Source organism: Melanaphis sacchari, unplaced genomic scaffold (assembly GCF_002803265.2).
Source record: "Melanaphis sacchari strain LSU unplaced genomic scaffold, SCAv2.0 Contig51_pilon_pilon, whole genome shotgun sequence".
Lineage (NCBI taxonomy): Eukaryota > Metazoa > Arthropoda > Insecta > Hemiptera > Aphididae > Melanaphis > Melanaphis sacchari.
The window spans coordinates 305,508-329,132 of record NW_020271353.1 but is presented as its reverse complement, the minus strand read 5'-3'; the positions used below and the strand labels follow the sequence as shown (position 1 = coordinate 329,132).

At 26.1% G+C, this 23,625-nt stretch overlaps 1 protein-coding gene across 1 annotated transcript in view; it reads right to left on the bottom strand.

Moving 5' to 3' along the window:
* LOC112599468 (ryanodine receptor) overlaps positions 1–23,625 on the bottom strand; it is a 55,490-nt gene that overhangs the window by 17,263 nt on the left and 14,602 nt on the right. The window contains exons 17-73 of the mRNA XM_025346386.1: positions 23,289–23,499; positions 23,017–23,225; positions 22,718–22,958; positions 22,238–22,311; positions 22,086–22,165; positions 21,889–21,979; positions 21,708–21,828; positions 21,344–21,642; positions 21,057–21,278; positions 20,537–20,670; positions 20,313–20,468; positions 20,114–20,231; positions 19,872–20,022; positions 19,501–19,802; positions 19,270–19,444; positions 19,059–19,205; positions 18,736–18,947; positions 18,465–18,662; positions 18,263–18,400; positions 18,036–18,188; positions 17,857–17,972; positions 17,631–17,794; positions 17,461–17,559; positions 16,886–17,035; positions 16,557–16,680; positions 15,836–15,926; positions 15,530–15,712; positions 14,379–14,556; positions 14,049–14,263; positions 12,245–12,399; positions 12,057–12,181; positions 11,797–11,994; positions 10,834–11,112; positions 10,544–10,764; positions 10,382–10,472; positions 10,155–10,295; positions 9,921–10,096; positions 9,686–9,854; positions 9,391–9,525; positions 9,169–9,319; positions 8,986–9,109; positions 8,688–8,895; positions 8,508–8,626; positions 8,330–8,440; positions 8,160–8,262; positions 7,938–8,073; positions 7,786–7,867; positions 7,565–7,728; positions 7,308–7,497; positions 6,072–6,187; positions 5,797–5,954; positions 5,416–5,724; positions 5,186–5,344; positions 4,907–5,116; positions 1,870–1,982; positions 318–411; positions 87–256 (exon numbers count right to left, since the gene is read on the bottom strand). Of these exons, the coding sequence (XP_025202171.1) occupies positions 87–256; positions 318–411; positions 1,870–1,982; positions 4,907–5,116; positions 5,186–5,344; positions 5,416–5,724; positions 5,797–5,954; positions 6,072–6,187; positions 7,308–7,497; positions 7,565–7,728; positions 7,786–7,867; positions 7,938–8,073; positions 8,160–8,262; positions 8,330–8,440; positions 8,508–8,626; positions 8,688–8,895; positions 8,986–9,109; positions 9,169–9,319; positions 9,391–9,525; positions 9,686–9,854; positions 9,921–10,096; positions 10,155–10,295; positions 10,382–10,472; positions 10,544–10,764; positions 10,834–11,112; positions 11,797–11,994; positions 12,057–12,181; positions 12,245–12,399; positions 14,049–14,263; positions 14,379–14,556; positions 15,530–15,712; positions 15,836–15,926; positions 16,557–16,680; positions 16,886–17,035; positions 17,461–17,559; positions 17,631–17,794; positions 17,857–17,972; positions 18,036–18,188; positions 18,263–18,400; positions 18,465–18,662; positions 18,736–18,947; positions 19,059–19,205; positions 19,270–19,444; positions 19,501–19,802; positions 19,872–20,022; positions 20,114–20,231; positions 20,313–20,468; positions 20,537–20,670; positions 21,057–21,278; positions 21,344–21,642; positions 21,708–21,828; positions 21,889–21,979; positions 22,086–22,165; positions 22,238–22,311; positions 22,718–22,958; positions 23,017–23,225; positions 23,289–23,499 (9,159 nt within the window). The remainder of the gene's footprint in view (positions 1–86; positions 257–317; positions 412–1,869; positions 1,983–4,906; positions 5,117–5,185; positions 5,345–5,415; positions 5,725–5,796; positions 5,955–6,071; positions 6,188–7,307; positions 7,498–7,564; positions 7,729–7,785; positions 7,868–7,937; positions 8,074–8,159; positions 8,263–8,329; positions 8,441–8,507; positions 8,627–8,687; positions 8,896–8,985; positions 9,110–9,168; positions 9,320–9,390; positions 9,526–9,685; positions 9,855–9,920; positions 10,097–10,154; positions 10,296–10,381; positions 10,473–10,543; positions 10,765–10,833; positions 11,113–11,796; positions 11,995–12,056; positions 12,182–12,244; positions 12,400–14,048; positions 14,264–14,378; positions 14,557–15,529; positions 15,713–15,835; positions 15,927–16,556; positions 16,681–16,885; positions 17,036–17,460; positions 17,560–17,630; positions 17,795–17,856; positions 17,973–18,035; positions 18,189–18,262; positions 18,401–18,464; positions 18,663–18,735; positions 18,948–19,058; positions 19,206–19,269; positions 19,445–19,500; positions 19,803–19,871; positions 20,023–20,113; positions 20,232–20,312; positions 20,469–20,536; positions 20,671–21,056; positions 21,279–21,343; positions 21,643–21,707; positions 21,829–21,888; positions 21,980–22,085; positions 22,166–22,237; positions 22,312–22,717; positions 22,959–23,016; positions 23,226–23,288; positions 23,500–23,625) is intronic.

Sequence of the window (23,625 nt, the reverse complement as noted above, 5' to 3'; positions counted from 1 at the left end):
TTAATCAATTATTATACTAATTTTATACTATAGCTCTGTCAAACCTGTCTTTATATTGAACTAATACAAACAAATTAAGTACTTACTTTGCTAAAATATCAGCATAAGACATATAAAGAGGGTCCTCTTGTAAAGCACCACTTCTCTCAGTCATAGCTCCTCGGCAAAAAGTGGTAACCATTTGATTTAATGGATCTGCCATTCCTTCTTCTTCTTCCTTGTCACGTTTTTTAAGTTCCGCCTCTTCAAATGATTGCTAAAATGAAAAATTCTATTTAGTATTAGAACAGAAAATATTGATTAAAATTGAAACTGACTGTGAGATCTTCAATCATGACTTCTTGTCCAATATTTTCATCTTGAAGCCAAAGTTCATAGAACGATCGAACGAATATATTTACTGCACGGTGTCTAAAATTTTTAAATAACCAAAGTTTTATTTTAAAACCATTTAAACAATTAAAGTAGTTCAAGTTAACAGCATTATTAGTCAATTAATCATGAAAATACGTGAAGCAAAATAATAAAAAATATAATATAAGTATATACATTTATATTTTATGATTTTTGTTATGTAATATTATTATTTGGTATACAGTAGATTCTAGATAACTTTATAAAAAAAATATATTTATTACCCTTTTAACTAAAGGTTTAGTACACGTATATGACATGTATGATGTAAGTATATATATATGTATACACATTATATACTCGTATTTATATCAAAACCTCAAATTTTGAGAATTTTGATTGTATTATTATACTAGGTTTATTTTTCCGCTTTCATTAATTTTATGATTATTGATTATCTACTGTATATCTGTTGTACATGCGTGCTATAGTATTACTATAATACATCTATGTATGAAAATAAATAATTAAATACAAAATTACTTTGAGGAAATACACACGTAAGAGGATTTTGGTGAACCAAAGCTAATAGTTAATAACTTACACAGCAGAGATATTGAGTACTTAATTAAAACCAAGCGAGTGTTAGAGGTACCTTTTTATGCAGTATATTGGAGTCATTCTAAGGCAGGCTATAGCGGCTCTTTTTCTGGCAACCGATAATATCGTTCTCCATCCCAGCCGATGCAATTGGTTATTATTGTGGGACAACTACATATCGCATACAATTTCAAAAAAATTATGTTAGGTACACACAATTAGGTATATAATTAAAACGACGTCACATTTTAATAATTAATATTATAAGTACTGCAGCCAGGGTTGTATTTCGAAGAGGTACAAAGTTCCATTTAAATGTTTATTACTATATTAATATATATTTTATATATAAGATATATAAGATATATTGTATATATTTATATTATAATATTGTAATACTTATATTTGGGGAACTTAAATAATATGAGGATATGTGCACCTGGCTACGGCACTGACTGATCATTTCATCACTTGACATATAAGGATAATAATTGACAACAACAGATAGGTTGTAGATAGTAAGTATAGGTAGGTATCTTCAATAATACAGTACAACACACGACTAGAGCCAAAGAGACGTGACACAATTTAAATATAATGACATACGAGTACGCATCTTAACATACATTAATTTGATAAATATAATAATATATTCATATTAATAATAATCAATAATCGCTAAAATAATGTAGGACAGTATTCATAAAATTAGTAAATGGCTCAATAGAAAATATATTTTTATATAATATACTTGTTTATTTGAATGGTTAGTTAATTTATTAAACTACAAAGCAAATAAAAACCGATATTAATATTCATTTTATACAAAAATTAAAACTCAAAAGCAGTAACAATAATAGGCTCTATAAAATATACAATGGATGAATTATATAATATTAAAAGCCTCTAAAAGACCTGGTCAAAGCGTGGAGTGAGAGTTGTCGGAAACAAGCAATTACGGCTCTCTTACGTTGCGTCGATACAACAGATCGATAAGTCGCCTTGCTTTGAAGCTGAGGATGATCAATCTAGCAAAACAAAAAAAAAAAAACATACTAACTAGGTTATTGTGTTGAACTACTTCACTTTGAATCTACCTAGACATCAGTGTATAAATTATAAAAATTAATTCGCAATTAAGTTTAACAAAATATATGCATAGACATGCGTTTTTATACATAAATAACTTATTTTATTTAAGATAATATATATTATATTATAAGAAGATGAAAATATTGAAAACTATTTTATATAGTTCAATTTGTCAATGGATTAAATTGTATCACTATTAAGTTCTACGGGACGCCGCCATTAGACGACTTCTCTTTCCCGTCATTTAAAAATTTTCTAATTTGCTTATTGTACAACGTGTAAATACAGATTGTATATATAAAAATTTGTTTAAAAAAAAAAAAAAATTATTAAATTGTGTACCTACTCTATAATTAATGTCCGTTAGAGTAGGTTAACAATGTTAAATTATTATAAGATATATAATATACTAGTACTATATCTATAAAATAAATGCGGTTAAATTATTATTAATTATAATTTAATAAAAAAAAACTATTTTATCTAAATATATTACGCACCTAGGTACTTAATTAGTTTTTAAATTTTTATTTATGAATTCAAAAGTTTGAAAATTTTAATTAATTACATTAATGTAATCATTATTGTATTTTAATTGATATTATGTTTAATTATGTATTTATGTATAAAATATATACTATATATGTTAGCTCTTAGTATATATATATATATATATATATATATATATATATATATATGTATATTAAAAATTAAATAGTATATTATACGATAAAAAGTAAAAATATGCAAAAATTCCACTTTGAAGTATATGTTAAGATGCTATATTGTATCACGGTTTTAGATAATTCAGCCATTAATGGCTAATACGCTAATACTATTTTAAATGTTTAATTTAATTTTTTCTTTAATATCATTTGACGAGTGGCATCTAGAATATTACTCAAAATCTATTTATAATGACACAGATAAAAATTATATAGATTATACAATTATATAATATTTAAAAAAGTAATTTTCGTATTTATAATTACTGTTCGTAAATTTTAATAGGGACAGTGAGTAAATATTGTATACTAAAAATCGTAGGTACTAATTCTACGATATTTGTTAGTAATTATTAATATTATTATTATTTGTTAATATTTTTATTTTTTTATCTCACCATATTATGCTCTAAATTATTTCGGCTTACTTAAAAAAATCAAAAGTTTTGTATATATTATGTATGGTAAATATAAAATGTGTGACTAACAAATTGCTGACTAGAGACTGTGTGATTCCCCCAATAATAATTTTACTTAGTAAATTTCAAATTCACCTAAAATAGCATCAATATTACAGTAAAAAATAAAAATTGAGCCACTTCATAAAAATAAATATAAACTAATACTTAATTTAAAACTCGTGTTAGGAAATGTCATATTTTATTATGCATTTGAATAAAAAAAGATTAAAAACTTTAACTGATTTACCTAAATCAATTATTATCAAAAAAACACTGCATATTAGGCGTCAAATGTACCTTGATATTGACTAAGATTTTGTAATGGGTGAATTAAATTTGAGTACCATGAATATTTTATTACAGTGACACTTTGATAAGTTGAAATAAATATTGTCCCCTTGCAAAAACCTTGATTATTCGAAAGAAAACTATTTAGATACTCGCACATTGTATGATTCGAATATAGGCGGATACTTATTAGATACTTTTTATAATAGTTTGTCTTATCGGCTTGTGCATTCCGATGATTTAACCTAATCTCGTTTATTGTTTTTATTATCGTGTTTCTCATTCGGTTTATTGTCACTACATTCGGTTTTGTCATTAGCGAATTTATGATTGATCGGTTACACGTGTACTGTGTAGTGAATGTAAAAATGCATTGTTATTTAAAAATACTTACTATTTATAATTAATTATTATTTAGTCACCTTTCTGATCATCATTTTTCAATAATAATTTTAAAATAATAATAGTAACAATACACACTTTAATTATAGGTATGTACATAAATGCATGTATATAGTACGTAATAATTAAAAATTTTGATGCGTGCATACATTTAAAAAAATCTTTAAGTCGAATATTTTCCTAAAAACTTGATAAGTCGAACATATTGATAAGCCGAAAAAATTGCATTCCTTTGAATTTCGACTTATCAATGTTCTACGTAACAGCTTAAAATAGGTTTAATTGTTTCGATTTGTAATATAATTTAATTGTCTGTAGAAAATAATAAGTCTTAGGTTCAAGTTTTTATAATTTAAGTCCTTTGAATAATAACGAAATAATAATAGTTAAGTATAAATCGTTATTTATAGGTTTGAATATCCTATTTCATAAAAATTTGAACATCAATTGCTTTGAAAAAAAAGCTTTAAGATTGACTTTATTTTTAAATCCATTAAAAACATACGAACTTTTAAATTTACAATTTTCACATGTATAGTAAACTATAAGTTCAATACCTATTTTAATAATAATATTTAGGTGTATAATTTTTCTTTCATAAACTAAACCTATAAGGCTATAAATAATAATGTACTTTAATACATTTAAAACGCATGTTTATTAAAATTTATCTTCAATAAATATTTTTATGATTTATTATATTTGGTGTACCTATATTTTACCTATGAACTTTATTTGAATTTTAAGCATTAATTGATACCCTACACTAACTGAGATGGTTGATAATATACAGTTTGACAATTTGGTATAAAAATTAATCGAGTAAAAGTATTAACTAAATTCGTTTTTATTGATTCGTTTGTATTTTTTGTTGAGAATATTAGATATCCAATTAATTATATTAGGTAACCAATGAAATTTTTCTAACGTCTGTGACATAATATGTATTTAAAAAATTATAGTTGTACAAATTATTTTATTTACCATATGTAATCCATAAAGAACTTTAGCCATAGCGACAATTCTATCCGCGACCTCGTCGACTTGTTGAGGCTTAATTTCAGTATTTCCTTTTTTGCTTCCTAATTTGGAATATAAATAATGTTGCCAGGACATTTCATCAGCTGGGTCCAGTTTATCGGGTAATGTCAATTGAATTTTGACAAATTGTATTACATCGTAATCTGGCATTTTCTAAAATCGACATAATCAAATAAACATAAAGAATTAATTTGTTTTTATTAATTATGCTTATGTTTTTACTTTTAAGAATCTATCTTTGCAATGTTGAACTAGTTCTTGTTCTCTTCCTGCGAACAAATTTAAACCAACTGGCAGTAATCGTTTAAGACAAGCAACCATTAATGAAGCTTGAATTTCTTTTTCTTTGTCTCGTTTTTTATCCCTGTGTTTTTTCTTTTTCTGTTTAGGAAAAACAAATCAAGTAGAATTTAAGCTATAGAAATGAATAAATACAAAGTTTTGAATTTCACCTTTCCAGATGACCCTCCTAACGATGTTTCTGATATAACAGCCGATCTCCGAGTAGCTGTTGGCATAATAAGTATCATGTTGTCAATTTCATTCGCAGAAATAAAGTTTTGTTCTTCACGTAAAAAGTATTGAGATTTGGACCATATGTTAAATATTTCAGAAACGTGATTATATAAATCTTCAGCGTTTGATATGTTATTACGTAACCAGTGATTACGCTGAAGATCTACGTATTTTATGAGGAGTGGGTAAAACGCGTAAATATCTCTAACAACTAGTTGCCAATCTTCTTGTATTTGTGCTTCTATCTACAAAAATAAATTAAATAATAATGTTTAATAATTAATAAATTATAAAGTTTTGTTTAGATTAAAAAGTACTTGGGAAGTATCATCAGTAGATGATTTTATAAATCCTCTTAACGATTCTTCTTTATGGTATAACGTTTCTGTACGTTTTTTAACTCGTTCTGCAAGTGGTAGGAATGGATCTTTTAATAATTCTTCTGAAGAATTAATAATTATTTGCTGCGTATAAGCTGTAATAGTATTTAAAGTATTATAATTTATTATGAAATTCATTATTATTAGTACATAAGCTGTGCACATTAAAATAAAGATAATAATTATAGTTATTACTAATTGATAGTACTAACCTGCTATTTGAGTCATCCAAGGGGCATTATCATTCCCAATATTTTTTTTTATTAGTTTTAAAACGTTTTTCAATAAACAGTTCATATGTTCACTGGTCACCATTGTAACATGATTACTGAAATTAATACAGTGTTAAACAATTTGTGCAAATTATTCTATTACAATATTTATATCTATCTAATATTAAATCATTATAATCAATTAAAATATCTAGGAATTATAAAAATTCCATTTGCATATTTTAATATTATGCGTGTTGTAACTCTTATAAGATAAGTACATGAAAATTAGCTTTGAAAACTGGTGATCTACGTATATCAATAATACTATTACATTAAAAACGTAATAATATTATAATGTATATACAGTACGTACATATCACTAATTACTGTATTATGTCGTAGAAAATTAAGTTAACACTAAATTTTCAACTTCTTTCCAGATGTTCTTTTTTATAATCTGTAGAACGGCGTAATATATAGGCAAAATAGGTACATTGTGACGTTGATACAGATTATTTATTGAGTAATATCGTTTTATTAACTTACACAAAATATTATTTATTGTTTTAACATTTGTTGTACACGTATAGTTAATTGGTAATTATGTAAATTAACAAGTTTAAATAACCATAAAAGAAATGTTAAGTCATGTTATGTTTCATTTTTGGTACCTACCCTAAATTATTAATTCCGGTTTGTTTGATAAAATTTTTTATTATATTTTTCATAAAACTAGTAGAACTGATTTAATTTAACAAAATGGACATAGTCAGTTTAAAATATGAGTAACTATAAAAAACGTAAAAAATATTTTATTTATATTGTATGTTATTAGTTAGATATAGTAATAAAAAAAATGACATAATTTAAGTTTATCTAAATAATTTGTTTCAAATCCAATGAAAAAAAAAAAATTAAATTTAGAAATGTTATATATTTTTGTAAAAACAACTAATGGCTATAAATCTAACTAAAACATTATCAGACACAATTTTTAAAAATCAAAGTTAAAATTTGAAAACAAATAAAAAGTTTCATAATTTGGAGCATTTAAATATTAAATAAAAAATTGTATATTAATACATAATATTAAACTTAATAATTGTGTGAAATATGAATTTAAATATACCAAACAAAATTTATAGATTTAATATCCGTTACATTTAACTGTTTGAAATAATATAACTGGTGTTTTATTTGATTAATTTTAGTTTTAAGTAATGCAATAGTTACCCTGTGGTAAGAGCAACGTTATCTGGACCTTGCGCCCACCAGTATGGTAAATATGAACATAACAATGGTAAAATAACGTCAATAATGTGTGGTGCGTCTGCATATGTTTTTTCTGATTCGACAAACTGGTCAACTTCGTTTAATATTGTTTCTAAAGTGGGCATAGTGCCTTCCATTCTAGACATAATATCTATAAAATAAAATCACGTCGTTCGTTATAAAATATTATATCTGTTTAATATTGTAATGTTATTTACCTTGAGCTTCCAATGAACTATCTGCAAATCGATTAAGAAGTGAATATTGATTGTGTTTATTCAAATGAGGTTCAAGGAAAGCCACAGGAAATGTTGAACTAAATGCACCCAAACAACTACCGAACGCCGGACGATGTCTTTCTAACTGTACTTTTAAATATTTTCTAAATTACAATAAACTATTAGTAGGATATTTTTATTCTTTTAAATATTCTTAATACCTATCATGTGTTAAAGATGTATCTGTACCAAGCGTATATAAACTGCTCAACATTTTATAAGCTGCTACTTGAATTTCATTTACTATTTTAGACAAAATACAAATAGAATTAAGTTGAATATAACAACATTAAAATGTATCGATGTTCCTTACACAATAGCTCATTTCCATATTCGTATGCAGCTAAATGATCAAAAAGTGATGATAAAACTGGTAAAATTACGTCATTAACATAAAATAATGAAGTTGATGTTTTCAAATGAGTTCCTCGTAAATAGCAATAACGACTCTAAAATTAATGAATACCATAAAAAATTTAATTTAATAAAAAAATCAAAAATTAATTGATAGTTTATTTATAACTATTGTACATACGTCGTGCAAGTTTTGAATTGTATGTTCCAAATCATCAGCAATGTTATGGAAAAATGTAAGCATTGAAGTTCTAATAAACTCAGGACAATTTTTCACAAGTGACCTATATATACATAAAATAATATATTACAACGCATGTTTTTGTTATTGGTGACAATGTTAGAATTTACTTAGCATCGATAGCTTTAACAAGTACTTGTAGACATCGTACGGTTATACGGACATCAGCTCCGAAGGCCATTAATTTAGATCTCAAAAGATTTGCTAACTTACAAAATAAACTAAAATAAAACATAATTATAAAATCATAAAATATATAAAAATATTCGTTTATAAAAATTTCTTTACCTAGCGACCATTTCTTTTTCCTTTAACGAAGCTGCACCCAAGACACTTGAAGCTGTTGCAACCGTTATGAAGTAATTCCTATGAGTGCTAAAATATTTCTCAACTAACGGTAGTACAACCTAAAATTGAAACAGTGTAATTCTTTGTATATTTTGTAATGATTATAAAATTCAGGCATACTTTGGAGAAAAATTTAATATCTCTTGTACATATTTTGAAACTGGAGCGTCTGCTAAATGTGCTTGAAGGTTTTAAAAGTTTCATATTTATAGACGCTCTGTCAATGTAATGAATCAATTTTTCTAATAAACTGTAAGAAAATCGAAGTTCTCCTGTTGATGCAGCAGCCAATTGTTCAGCTTCTGAAAGTCCTCCATTACGATTTGGTCTAAAAATTAACGACAACATAAAATTATTTAATTCATTGATTTAATAGTACAGATAATAATTAAATTATTGATTTTAATCGTGTTCCTACCTGTGTAATTTATAACCTTGGTACTGCAAGTACTTAAGGAACTCTTGTGAACGTTCTCGATCTTTTTTCTTTTCTTTATCGGTTAGCAAGTCATACGGAACCAATTGATTATGAATACCTCCTCCTAATTTAAAATTATTTTCATTATTTAAGATTCCATTAAAAAAATAATTGGAGATTTACCACACAACATAACTTCTTCTTTCTTCTTCTTAGCCCAAATATCATGGGAATTCTCTGCCAATCTTTCTGCCATATTTTGCATTTCTCTAGTTAGTGTAAGGTTAGTCATATCTATGGGATTTGGATGGTAGTCAAACGGTGTTACGTTTTCCTAAAACATGTATTATACCTATTAAATATTGTATTATTCACTATAACAGACGATGTGTATTAACTACATACATTAGACTTTGATTGACGTCGAACAGATCCTCTATTGTTCAATGGTGCATCGTTCTCTGAATGTTCAATACTCCAACCTATTGCAAGTAGTGCTTTGAGGGATTCTCTTACAGGTTCTTTATATAGTTCTTTTTCCTAATATAATTGATATAACAATTAATTTACTTGACATTAATACTATTTTTATTTCAAAAAATATGATAATTTATTATAACATTTATAAAGATCAAAAATAATATGTTAAATTGACTTTATAATTATTTATTTTAAAATTAAAACAGCAACTTAAACTTACGTATTCACTCAACATCATGTATGGCTTAAGTCGAGGATGACTTTTATTCACATCATTAAATTGTTCTCCATAAACCCATCCATTTTCCAATTTACGATTTGCCCATGCATCATGATAATGTTCTGAGAACTTATGTACAATAGAGTTCAGGTCATTATCAAGAACAATGCTAAATAAAATAATCAACATTAAAACAATATGCTTAAAACTTTAAATATCTAGTTAAATAAAATACCTATTCGTATTTATTGGTTGTGGGTTATAAGGTCCATCAGAGGGACCTTGAATATTCTGTTTTGAACCGTACCATTCATCATCGTGATTTTTCGATAATGAATAATCTGGAGGTAAAGCACATCCAATTGCCGATAAGCAAGGTAATGCTTTTCCGAAAAGCTCTGGATCATAGTCCTACATATTAAAAGGTGGTTAATAAATCTTATGTGATCTAAACAAAAACAAAATATACCATTTTTGAAAGGGAATCAAATATATTACTGAATAACATCATGGTTAATCTTTTTTCTTCGTCGCTAGATGCTCCATAAATTCCTTGACCTCCTGTTGATCCATAATATTTTGCACACCGATCATAATGCAAAGTTAACAACTATAATACATGATTTAACGGATATAATATATTTTTAAACATGATTTTCAAATTAATATGGAACACTTCAATTTAAAAATACATACTCTAAGCGCTACAGTAGTATACTCCGATAAATTTGAAACATCAACCGTAAGTTTTCTCAATAGTTTTAATAACATACTTGGTTGCATTTGGCTAAAATTATTAAAATTAAAATTTATGATGTTGTTTTTAAATTATTACTAAATATTTTTTCTTTGAATTACCTAGTTAATGCAACTAAAAAGTCTGAAACAGCTTCTCGCTGTCCTTTTGTTAACATTCTATTTTTAGATAATCTGTACACAGTATGTAACGTTGCATCTAACAAATTAGCATAATTATCGGATTCGCTATAGAATTTCGAATGGCCAATAAGTAATGGTAATACTGAATTTCCAATATATCTATTCATTGCCAATGCCATGTCTGATTCAAGTCCGTCATTCTAAAAAATAAAACACCAATTAAGAAAAAAAAATTAATATAATTTCGATTTAATTTGTTAAATAAATACTCTATCAAGCATTGTCGCTGTACGTAGATCTGGCAAAAATGCTTCTTCGAGTAACGTGAAAAATAACTCTTGCATTTCAATGCCATATACCCGTTCTAAAAAGAGAACAACACTTTGTTTGTGTCCTGGTATTAACCCTGATGGCATATCACTCTTTGGTCGATCTTGACCAGCAGCTGGATTCTGTAATGTAAATCTAAGACTAAGAACACCGTGTAGATCTTCAAGTGGTACCAATGATCGAAGAATGGCTCTTGCACGTAAAGATTCATTTTTCCCCTTTAAAAAATATAATTTAATAAATTAAAGCTTATTTGTAGCTTATTACCTACAAATTATTAATATTCATAGAACAACTAGTGTTTATATTATTATTATTATTATTGTTATCATAAAATAAGAAAATAAAAATAAATAAATATAAGTATAATTATAGTATTGTATAGTATTGCTATACTCTTCTTCTTTTTCTTTGTCCTTCTTTCTTAATTGTATGTGGTTGACCAACCTCGTTCATATAAAGCTGCTCTCCTTCTTCCATCTTTCTTTTTTTCATACAAGTTATATTCTATATTCTGTTTATCCATATCTACTTTGATCTTAATCTATTCTCCTTAGTTTATTCATTTATTCGATCCATACATAATGTTAAGCTAAACAACTGTTTTACAAAATCGAACTTTAATGTCAATGGCATTCTTCTGTCACTCAAAATATTTGACATTCTTCTTCATTTAATTTATTCATAAATAAATCTATTTCTGACGTCATCCTCAAAACTATCACTTTTTTATACCACCGATTTCAAGTAGATATTTGAACCAATTAACCTCGCACATAACATCATCCTCCATCTTTATCAGATGTCTTGATTATTTCCTCTAAAATTATACACAATTTCATCTGTTTTATTTTTGCCTTTACTACTACTACAAAAGAGAAAAGCAAGTTAGTTTATCTTACCAGTGCAATTACTGAACTATCCGGCGCACATCGTCCTAGTAAGTCAACAAGAGTGCAGTAAAAGTTTAAAATGGCAGCTCCTGTATCAATATAATCTTCATCGTCCTCGGATTCCGGAAGTGGATGATCTAGTTGAATATTTTCTTGGTTCCCCGATTCTTCTAAAAACTTTCTCCGTTCTGCTATTCTCTCGGACATCTAAAATTGTTTGTAAAATATAATTATGTAGCTTAATAACCTTATACAAAAAAGTATGGTACTTTATTCGCATCAATTATGGCACGCAAAAGTCCTTCTCCTTCTCCTCTTAATGCAGGACCCAAACACTCAGGCCTGCGAATAAGCAGCCGAATAACTAAATTTGCATTTTCCTCTACACTTTCACCTGTTAAGAAATGATATTCCAAAATATTAAGCTGTAAATTAAAGACAATTTATCATAACAAACCGTTAACCCAAACGCAGAATCGTAAAAAGTCTAAATATCTTTCTCCTTCTACGGGATCCCAGCCTAAATCGGGATATCCCTTCTCAATTAATTCAGAGTTAGATTGTAAACCACACCGAGACAAATATATCGCGATTTTTTCCAAATAATGTTCCCTAGAAATAAAATTTAAAAATAAAAGTTAAAAATAGCTCAAATTAGTTCATAAATAATAATTAACTAAATATAACATGAAATTAATTAGTAAGAAAGTTTGTATAGAAAATTGTTTTTTCTACCGTTTAATTAAAACATTGAAAAATTTAGTAAATTTTTTATCCTCGTCGACATTTTTTTCTAACTATTTTTTTAAATAGAACTTTTATAAATTTTAATTTTTAGTGAATGCTCACATTTATTTACAATTAATTTAATAATTGTTTTAAAATATTTACTGATTTAATAACTTTAACTGTAAACTAAACTATTATTTCGTTCAAATTTTAAAATTTAATGAATGATTTCAGATAATTAATAATAATTTTTTTAAAGTTAATTTTTATAAATATCAGAAGTATAACAATTTAAATTAATGGGCTTAAATAAATCATTATTGTACACTTATATAGTTTTGAGTGACATAATCAGGTTTAGTAAAAATATGAATAGAGAGAAGTAAATAAATATGTCAGTGTAGTATAGTCTTATTAAAATATTAAGATATTCTAATGACAGCATTACTATAAATACTAATTGATAAGTAATTTCTATAATTTTATTAAAATAATTTATTCATTTAGTAGAAAAAAATGTAATAACAACATGAATAAAGTATTACAAAACATTTTATGATCCAAAAAAATGTTTTTTAAGTGGAAAATTGGATAATCTAATAAATTAAAAAAATAAATTGTATATGCTCAGTTTTATTATTAATTTAGTAAATATACAACATACTAAGAGTTTATTTTCTTAAAACAAAAAATTATAAATTGCAGAAATTAAATGAAATTAAATAAAGCATAATAAGTACCTAGTTATACTTACCATCTTAAATGAGTATTAAGAAGTTTTAAATTTAATTAATTTTGAAAAGAATTAAATATTTTTTTCAAACAATTACTGCTTTTAGTTAGTTAAGATTTTAAGCTGAAAGTCATTGTGTTAAATTCTCGTGCAAAATCTTTTTCAATCAATTTTTAAAATGATGAAAAATAAATCAAACCCATTTTCTTATTTTTGTCATAGATAATTTAACTATTATACAGGTTACGTTTTAAACCTATGAAAAAATAATGATATATCTGGTTGTTGTATCAAAATATAGCACATTATATTTTTCTTGTCACAAAAAGATATTTCATCAAATTATTGGATTTTTTTTTCTCTCGGGCCTTTTCAATATGTATATTATAAATTATAATCATAGGCGCAGTTAGTATATTTTTTAAGGAGTGCATAATATACGCTGATTTCCAAATACGTAAACATTATTTTTCAAATTATATGACAATAGAAATAATAAATAATTTTTTTTTGACGGCTTAAAAATAATGTAGGCTACTTAAAGAAAATCTATTGAAGTTTACAAATTTATTGAAAATTAAATTGAAGAATTTAGAAAAACCTAGACGTGTACAGTTATTAATTAAAATATAAGTAATTCGTTAGTAATTATATAAAATAAAATATTTTCACTACCACTTAATTTTTTTGTATATACCTATGTTTCATTTTTTTTGTTTTTGAAAAACTTGATCTATGTACCCTATTTACCCCTCCCTCACGTTACGCCTAAGATTATAATAATTTTATTCGTAAATACCTCAACGCTAAAGCAAGTTCAGTATTTTCCATGAGTGATGAATAAGCAACATCAAGCGGGGTACTTCCTCTTAATGACGGTCTAGAAAGTAATATGTTACTATTTTCTAATAAAAATGAAAAATGATCAAACATGGCTTTTTGATTTTGCCTGGATGTACGGCAAAAGTAACATAAGAACCGGCAACAAGCTACGACCATTTCATGGGATGTATCCTGTTGCACATAATATATTAAAACACATTTTTAGTTTGAATATGATAAGTTATCTTGCTGAAATAACATAATAACTATGATCATACACGATATGTGTATTATATTATAATATTACCTTTTCTTTCGGAACGATTTCTCCATCTTGTCCTGTTACAGTAGTTCCACCTGGTTGTGATTGGGCTTGAGCTCTTCTTCCCAGTGTATTCATCATGACAGCCATAACATTTTCGTGCATACGAAGAACTCTTATTAAATCAGGATGTTGGAAAAATGTGTGGTTATTTACCAGTTTCCTAAAAAGTATATACGTCAATAATTTAATATGTCAAATACTAATAATAATATTATTTTACTATTATTATTACAACTATGCTTGGATTAATATTAACTATTTTAAGTATAACTACCTACTATAAAAAATAACGCTGTAAACGAGGTTAAGTGTGATTAAAGGTAAGGTTAAAGTAGTTTTAGCGTAGGTATTAGGTATAGTAAAAAGTAACTAATTAATTGAAATACTTATAAAAAATACAAACATAAATTAAGTTTTAGCTTTAAAAAAAGTCAGTTGATCTTTAATGATGAATAATTATTATCATCATAATGTTAGTAAGTGACTTTGATTAAAGATTTTGTGGTTCTTATGATATAATCCATATTTAATTAAAAAAAAAAAAAAATAAAATTGTAATCTTTTCTGCATAAGATTAAAGAAAAATGTTTTTAAGAAAACATTGAAGTCGCATAATATTGTCTCTATTTTACTAACGCATAAAATACCAAAACTTACATCCAGTAGTTAAAATTTTATATTGTTAGCAAACCTATTGTCAAACTTAAAGGGCAACATATAATGTGTATTCAGTATTCACTAGTGGTTTTTTACGGTGTTTTAATTTTTAACCAATCTAAGAGTATTTAAAATATTAAAATTTAAAATTGTTCATAATTCTATTAAATATATTATCGTAAAAACTAAGGATAGAACATAGATAATTTTTTAATTTTAATTTTTTATTTTAGGCCAATTCACTCTTGTATTAAATTGAACTCAGAACAACACAGAATTAGAATTACTGAACGTTAATTTACTATGTTGAATATGTAACAAAACAAAGATAACATACTCGGGTGTGATTTCTACTTAATGATTATTTGAATCGTTAAATGTAAACAGAAAAATATCTTAAAATTAAGCCTATTTATTTTCCAGATGATAGTGATTGGTTTGAAAAAAAATACATTTCATAAAATATTAACACATACCATAATCGTTCTCGCATCAATTCTTCTTCTTCTTGTGACATTTGTACTGGTAACAAAGAACGAATTTGACTAAGTCCAACCAACATTTGAGCAACATCTTCTTTTGTTTTAAAATTAATAACATATGTTTTCTCTAATGCACGAATCAACTCTCCTACACTATCATACTGTCTAACCAATAAACTAAAAAAAATATTATAAATAAATGTTATAGCTTAGAACATTGCATAAGTTTCGTGATATAATAATGATGTAATGCATTGTATGACACGTGTATTTTAATAAACAGGTAATAATAACTCGTACCTGAACATTTCTCTAACTAATTTTGGTGTTTCGATTTGTGTTTCTTCAGCCCATGATACAATAGTGGTTATTAAAACTTTTCTAAATATTTCTGAAAATATTTTTATTGTTTTATTGCATTAATAATAAATTGATTTGATAGATATTAAAAATTGATAGGATTAAATTGAAAACATTTACTTACATATATTTTAATATTAAGTAATAAGTAATAAAACAAGTAGCAAAATAATAATCAATATTAAAGTTAAAAAGAAAAAAATTCTATTTCTATTTCAATTTTAATAAAAATTTATAAACATTGACCATTGAGCTTAACAGAAAATTAATTATTTTAATAATAAAAAATACGTTGTGTAAAACCCACGGCTTATTTACATGTCAAGTTAAGAATAACAGTTATTTTATGAATAATATTTTTATTAAAATAATTGTAAAAATAATATGCATTATAAAATTAAAAAATTGATAGAATGTATTAATATCTAAAAAAATATTAATATATAATTATAATATTCTAACTTATCCTAAAAAAAGTCCTAAACAAGTACAAAATTAAAATATCTATAGAATATTTTACGAAAAATTATGAATCGTTTCAAATATTTTAAAGATTTTTATTTAATTGATCTATAAGTCTAATACATGTCTTATTAGATATAATGTTAGTTTGTATTCAATTATTTTTTCCTTTAATAAATATATATTTGATTTAACTAACCTTCTGGTATTTTTTTTTCATGTTCACTAAGACCATTTTCATTTGCTTCATCTTTTACTGCGTTTATAAAGTTATAAAACTGTTTTATTTTACCTTCTTTACTTATATTGTTCAAATCTGATTTCTACAATAATTAAATAATTTTTGTAAATATTTTTATATAAGTATTAAATAGTGATCATTAAGTAAATAGTAATAAATAATAATACTCTATTTTTAATCACTAAAAGAAATTTGATCATAAATAATAAGACAAAAATTAATAAATTTTCGTATAAAATAAAATTTTATAATAAAAATAGAGTATTTTAAATTATTAGTAAAATTACGTCATCTTCTGATTCTTGGAGAGCTACTAAAGATATTTGCTTCATAAGTCTCTCATTAAACTCGTTCATTCTTTCACGAAGATCATCACCAATCAAACAATTTTCTTTATCATCATTATCCAAATTTTTAAAGCCTAATATTGCGTTCATCTGAAACGAAAAAAAATTAACTTAATGTTATATATACTGCATAATTTTTATTTTATTAACTTAGTGTAACCATAAATTAGGCGATTTTTGCTTATTCGATTTAATAAACAAACTCACAACTTGCCTAAGTATAAAATTATTTTACTGAAATTAAAATTACTTTTATAAGTCAACCCCAATGAAATATAATATTTATTTGAAAAGTTTTGGGTGGTTTTTGATAAAAAAAATAGAAACCAATAATAAACGATTTGATTTATGATATAATCATAAATTAACATAATATTATTGTAACTTTTCTTATATGTCAGATGGACAATAAGTTAATATACGTTTTAATAAGAAAGTACGATAATTATATTTTCAATTTTAACCGAGTTCAGAATAATATAGCTTAAGCTAAAAATTAAATTGTGTATTAATACTTGTTCTCGAGGTGGACATCGGAACTCTCTAGTTTTTTTTGCAGCGACAGCAGATGGTAAATCTGATTGTTTTATTTCATTATATCTTCTTAATTGATCCTTAATAATAAATTCAACAAATAATTATTTTAAAATCATATTTTCAACTATTAAATAAATCGTTTTCTTACTATCTGTATATCATTGACAAATTGAAAACTAAAAGAGATTATCGATTCAACCCTATGCCTGAGTTGAATATCACATAAATGATGTAGCAAGTAACACATTTGAAGTTTTGCGCCCTCGGCCATTTTCATGTGTAATAAACCTTTTCTATGTTCATCAGGACCATCTAAAACAACAATAACAGAAAAATATTGTAGAATCCTACTATAGTTTTTTCAAGCATGCTACCTTTTTGAAATTCGGGATCCCAAGTTTCAGGATTAATCATTATCAATAATTTTTCTACATCCTCGTCACGTAACATACCGACAAGTAAAAGACGATCCACTAATTTTAATAGCGGTCTAATGAAATATATAATAAATATTTAGTACATTTAAATTGTTAAACCATTTTTTTGAACTTACAAAAACAAATTTTCATTAGATCCACCTATAGGATCTCTATTATGAACCTGATTAACTAACACGGCTTCTTCTAGGGCTGCCATTACATATTCTCTGACTACTTGTAATGGGAAATAAGGACTGTATAAGTTTCGAACATTGTCAATAACATCTCTAAAAATGAATTTAATAATTTAAAATACAATTATAAAAATAATAAATCGTAATTAAGTTTTGTTTTCACATACGAAATTTCAGTCATTTTCATTTGAGGTCGAACTGATTCGGTTTGTAACGACCGTAAACTATGACCCATTTGTGGATCATCGTACAACGCAGTTAGTTCGTGTCCCAAAGGTATAATGTATTCATTTTTGCAAACCTCCCTAAAAAAAATGAATGTTTATAGTTGACTATTAATATTTAAATTATTAATATAAAAGTAATTACATTGTTGTAGCATGGGACTCTAAATGTAAAGCTATTAAGAGATCATAAAATCCTTGACGCAATGGACCAGACATATATTCTGAACATATAGCATATAACAATTGTTTTTGATTTACATGAGTACATAATATGTGAGCAGCTCGGTAGTTAGCTTGGTAGCACACAGCCGCATACAAAGTCAATGTGTGAGCATGGAAACTATAAAATTCGTTTGAATTTTTTATTACAAAATATTAAATTGTATTTATAACATGAATTATTAATAGCTTACGATAGTAATTTCTCCATTTCAATCAACTCTAAAATATCTATACATCGATCTTCTTCAGGAATGTGTAATGCAATCATCGACACTGGGTCTTCACAAAGTATACTCCATCCTCTAATGTCAGATAATTTCAGAGTATGAATATGTAAAGAATCATTTGGAACTCTAGCCCACTGATGTGGTCTTAAACATTGAACTTTTAATCTTGGTGGAAACTAAAATATATATATATATATATATATTATTTAGTTAAAATATTAACTAAATATACATGGATGTTATATATTATACTATGTAAATTATACTTGTTTAAAAACTTAAAATACCTGAGGAAGAACATGACGTTCCGAATTTTGTAAAACAGCTGCAGATAAAGGAAGTGTGGTTGAAGTTCTACCCAATTCAATTTGTAATATCTCTTTACTACTAGCTTCCACAAATATTGCGGGGAATAATTTAATATCTGGTTCCATCTAAGACGTTATACATATTTTAAAAATAAAATTTACTTAAATTATTATTTAAAATTGATTTTACTTTAAATTTAAAACTAGTTTCTTTTCCTTCACATGTAAATGACATCACTCCGGTAGCTATATCAATAAAACAACCTATAGCCATTCCTTGAGATGCTCCCTTTCCAGACGAATCATTTGTTACTTCATTATATAATTCATCAGATCGAACCATGTAACAGCTTTGGCGATCAATACTATATGGAACAATCAACGTGTTTATTTGAATATGATGATTTTAAATAAAAATTACCTTTCCAAAATTCTATTGTGTTCATCAACAATTGTTACAGTACTTTTTCGGACATGATTTTGACTGAAATCTTTACTATGGAGGTGATATTGAGTAGTAACCCATCCTACGTAAACATGTGTAGGATCTTGGCCGGGAAATATTCTTACGCCATAGTAATACTCGTTTATTAATTTTAAACATTCTAAATCAAATATTTCATTTCCCACAAATTCAATCCCTGCTGACGAAGGTGTAAATGACATTGCTTTTGGACCTCCCGGTCTATCAGGAATAGCTGGTGGAACCAATTTCAAGTCCATCTTTAAAATAATGAATTTTAATACATTACTTTTATAAATACATATTAATTAAAAAATATCAACTTTTACTTGTGAAACTCTTATTTGAGGGGTTACTCTTTCATTTAATGTATTAGGTCTGTGAGCAGCAATACGTGATCTATCCACATTTCTAGCTGGATCTGGTGTTTTCGCTCTTTTAGGATTATCTGAAGGCCCTTCTTTTTTTCTCGAAAAAAATCTTGAAATAATAAACATTATAAAAACAGTATTAGTTTAATTAGGTAAAAGTCTAATTGATTAATAATAATCAACTATAATTAAATTTTTACCGAAATGGAGAACGTCCTCTTTTTTTCTTATCATCTTTGTTTATATCCTGACCATTACCATTTTTATGATTATATATGTTAAAATTCAATTCACTAGATGAGCGATTCAACTTCCCATCTATATTAGTCATTAGATTTTAAATAAATAATAATTTAACACATTTTGTATATTAACAATATGAACTAAGAATATAAATACCATTTTCAATTGTTAAGTCATCGTGCCTAGATAATGACCCTTTTCGTGGTGGTCTAGGTGGTGGTGGTTGATTTTTTCCTCTTGGTGGTAAAGGCGTAGTATTTGGCATAATTTCGTCGTTTTCTACCGGATCATCCGAATAACCTCGATGAAGACCTTTAAATAGAAAATGTATTACAAACTTCATCAAAGAACCGTTTTGTGTTAATATTTATATTGCAAACCTTTTATATCACTCATTGAAAATCCTGATTTCATTATTTGTTCAATATGAGCAGGGGTAGCATGCTCAGATTGTGACAATAACCTGTGCTGCCTAATTCTTATTTCTTGCCATCTCCTTTGTTTTTCTTGTTCACTAAATACAAATATAAAGTTTACATAAAAAATAATATAATAAGGTAACATTATTTTTTATAACTTAATACTGTTATTTTTGTTACCGTTGAGTGCACATAATTCAATTTAACCTATTTATATTTAGAAAAGTTTTTGATCATAAAAGTTATTACATAAAAAAGCAGTCGCAATGTTTCAGTGGTCAACGATATAACAACATCTATAAGGTTTTGATCTTTTCATTATTATCAATAATATATGACATTTTATAAAATAAAAACAATAATTTTAATGGACCTTGGAGTTTTTTCCAAAAAAATAAATATTGTTGCATTAAACACAATATAAAATAGTTCTTGTAAATAACTCTAAAATTTAAGTAATCATTACATAAAAAATACAAACTCTATAAAACTTGGTAGACATATGACAGGTAAAGATAATCGTAAAAATTCCCAATTGGCTTTTTCCATTGTTTCAAATGTATTATGACTTATTTTTAAACATGGTGGTGTATCTGAACCAGCTGGAATTCTTGTGACATCAATCACAGATGAAAAGTCATCAGTGTTTTCAAATATTGGTTGGTCCTTAGTATACCAATATGTTACGGGTCTCTTCATGTTTCTAAAATAATAAAAATTATCGATTTTCCTAGTTTAAAAATCATAAGTATTTTGTTTGGTACATACACACAAAATGGTTCATATCCTTCTTGAAGTCCACAAGTTGTAAAGTATTTCAAAGAGTTTACGTCTTGACCAAAAGTTAATTTTGCTTTTTGTCCTAGCCCCAACGTAAATGCAGGTACAAATCCTTCTCCTTGGACTTCAGAAAACGTAGTTTCTCCTCCCAATGTATCCATTAGTAATTCTCCATTCAATGAAAAACTTATTGTATGGTCCATTAGATCTAAAAATACTCCAACAACATCTCCAACTTGCCACTGTCTTCCAAATGATTCGGCTGTCCCCATATAAATTTTTTCTTCCTTTAAATACCATTTATTTAAAAATTATTTTCGTTTATATTTATATTATTTTTTTAAATACACACGTTATAACCATCAAATGCCCAAGAATTTTCGTCACTGCCGATTTGATAACCCGGAGAACATGTAAATCTAGCCCATCCGACTCGCATAGGCCCATTTGTCAATATCTCAAACTCGAAATACCTTTGAAAAATATAACAATCAACTAAATATTGTAAATTTGAATAACAAATGTTCACTAACCATTTTCCACTTGAAACAGCATATGTTTTTTCAGCGCGATAGGTTCTGAACGTCAAGTATCTATTAGTGTTTTCGTCTGTTAAGAGTGTCGCTGTAAATAACACAATAAATAAAAAAATAATAATATTTGTAAACATTTTAAAATTTAAAGTTAATTATATATAATCGTATTATAATAAATAAATATTGGTATGTACCTTCATTTGTTTCTCCAGTCGGGGGGTCTAAATTGTAACCATATACTAATAACGTACGGACTGTTTCACTTGCTGTATCTCTATAAAAGAAATTAAAATATTTAATACTACGTTATTGTTTCTTCTTAAAAAATAATTAGAATTTAATTTACCTATTTGCTTTTTTAATAGCGTCGTCTACTTTACTGTATGGTACTAAATGAGGACTGCGCAACATTTGTAATTCCTAAACATTTTGTGTTTAAAAAAAATATTGTTACAAGACACAAACACATATATATAATAATTGATAAATATAAATAAAACAAAATATAATATGAATATGTTATTTTAAAATACACTGTTATAAAAATGAATACATATGTTATGGTAAATTGTAAACTTACTTGTCGAGATTTATGTTTAAAAAATTAAAAACAAAATATTTATAAATCAGTAATCAGTTCAAAATATTAACTTATTTTAAATATTTATTAATTATTTTTAAATTTTTTTTACTATTAAATCATCAAATAGAATCGTTACACTTATTGATTGTATGTAACATGTTACCAAAATAACACGCTTATAATTTGCGTTAATTTATTTTATGGTGGAAAGTTCTATATTTAAATATAATTTTAAAACTTTACTTCATTTAAACCATAGGTCCATCCTTGTTGTATTCTTTCTTTTGCCCATAAATTATGTGTATTCTCAGCTAGTTGATCAATTAATTCTTCCATTTTTCCTGACAAATTTATTGCAGATAAATCTAGTGGTGCTGGTTTGTAACCGTTAGATTGCATAAATGGTTCGTTGGGCAGTCGTACCGTTTTAATGCGGGATGGTGGATTATCAATAGATATGTGATATCCCAACGCAATTATCGTTCTATGGAATTTTTAAAATTAAATATATGAATAAATAAACCTATATATATTTTATTTACTTAAGCGTTTGCACAGCTAATTGAGAATCGTAACGCTTCTCGGCTGGAGGCAACTTGTCAAACTGTATTAAACAAGGATGATATTTCCTAGTATCATTTCTTTTATCACCATATTGCCAACCAGCTTCGATTTTATTCATTGCCCACATTTCATGAATATTCTCTGCTAATTTATCTTTAATATTTTCTATATAACTAGGCAAGGTGACCTAAAAATAATCGTAAAAGTCTCATATAATTTAATTATTTATTTAATGACTTAAAAATAATACCATCGATGTGTCAACTGGATTTGGAACAAATGCTGTATCATCTTCAACATACCACGGACCCGTCAGTACGCATTTATTAAGGTTTCCAAAATAGAAGCATGGATCGATTGTCAAGATTTGTTGAGGTAATAAAGATTCAAATAGGGGAGAAAATTCGTCTGGTGGAGTAAACTTTAATCGACCATGGTCTCCACCCAATAAAAAACGACAACTATATTAAATTCAATAAACAATTAAAAATCAATATTGATTTTAAAAAATCATGATAAATTATAATAAATTATTTAACGAGGTTTAATTAAACATTTATTTATATAATATTTTTAATTCAAACTAA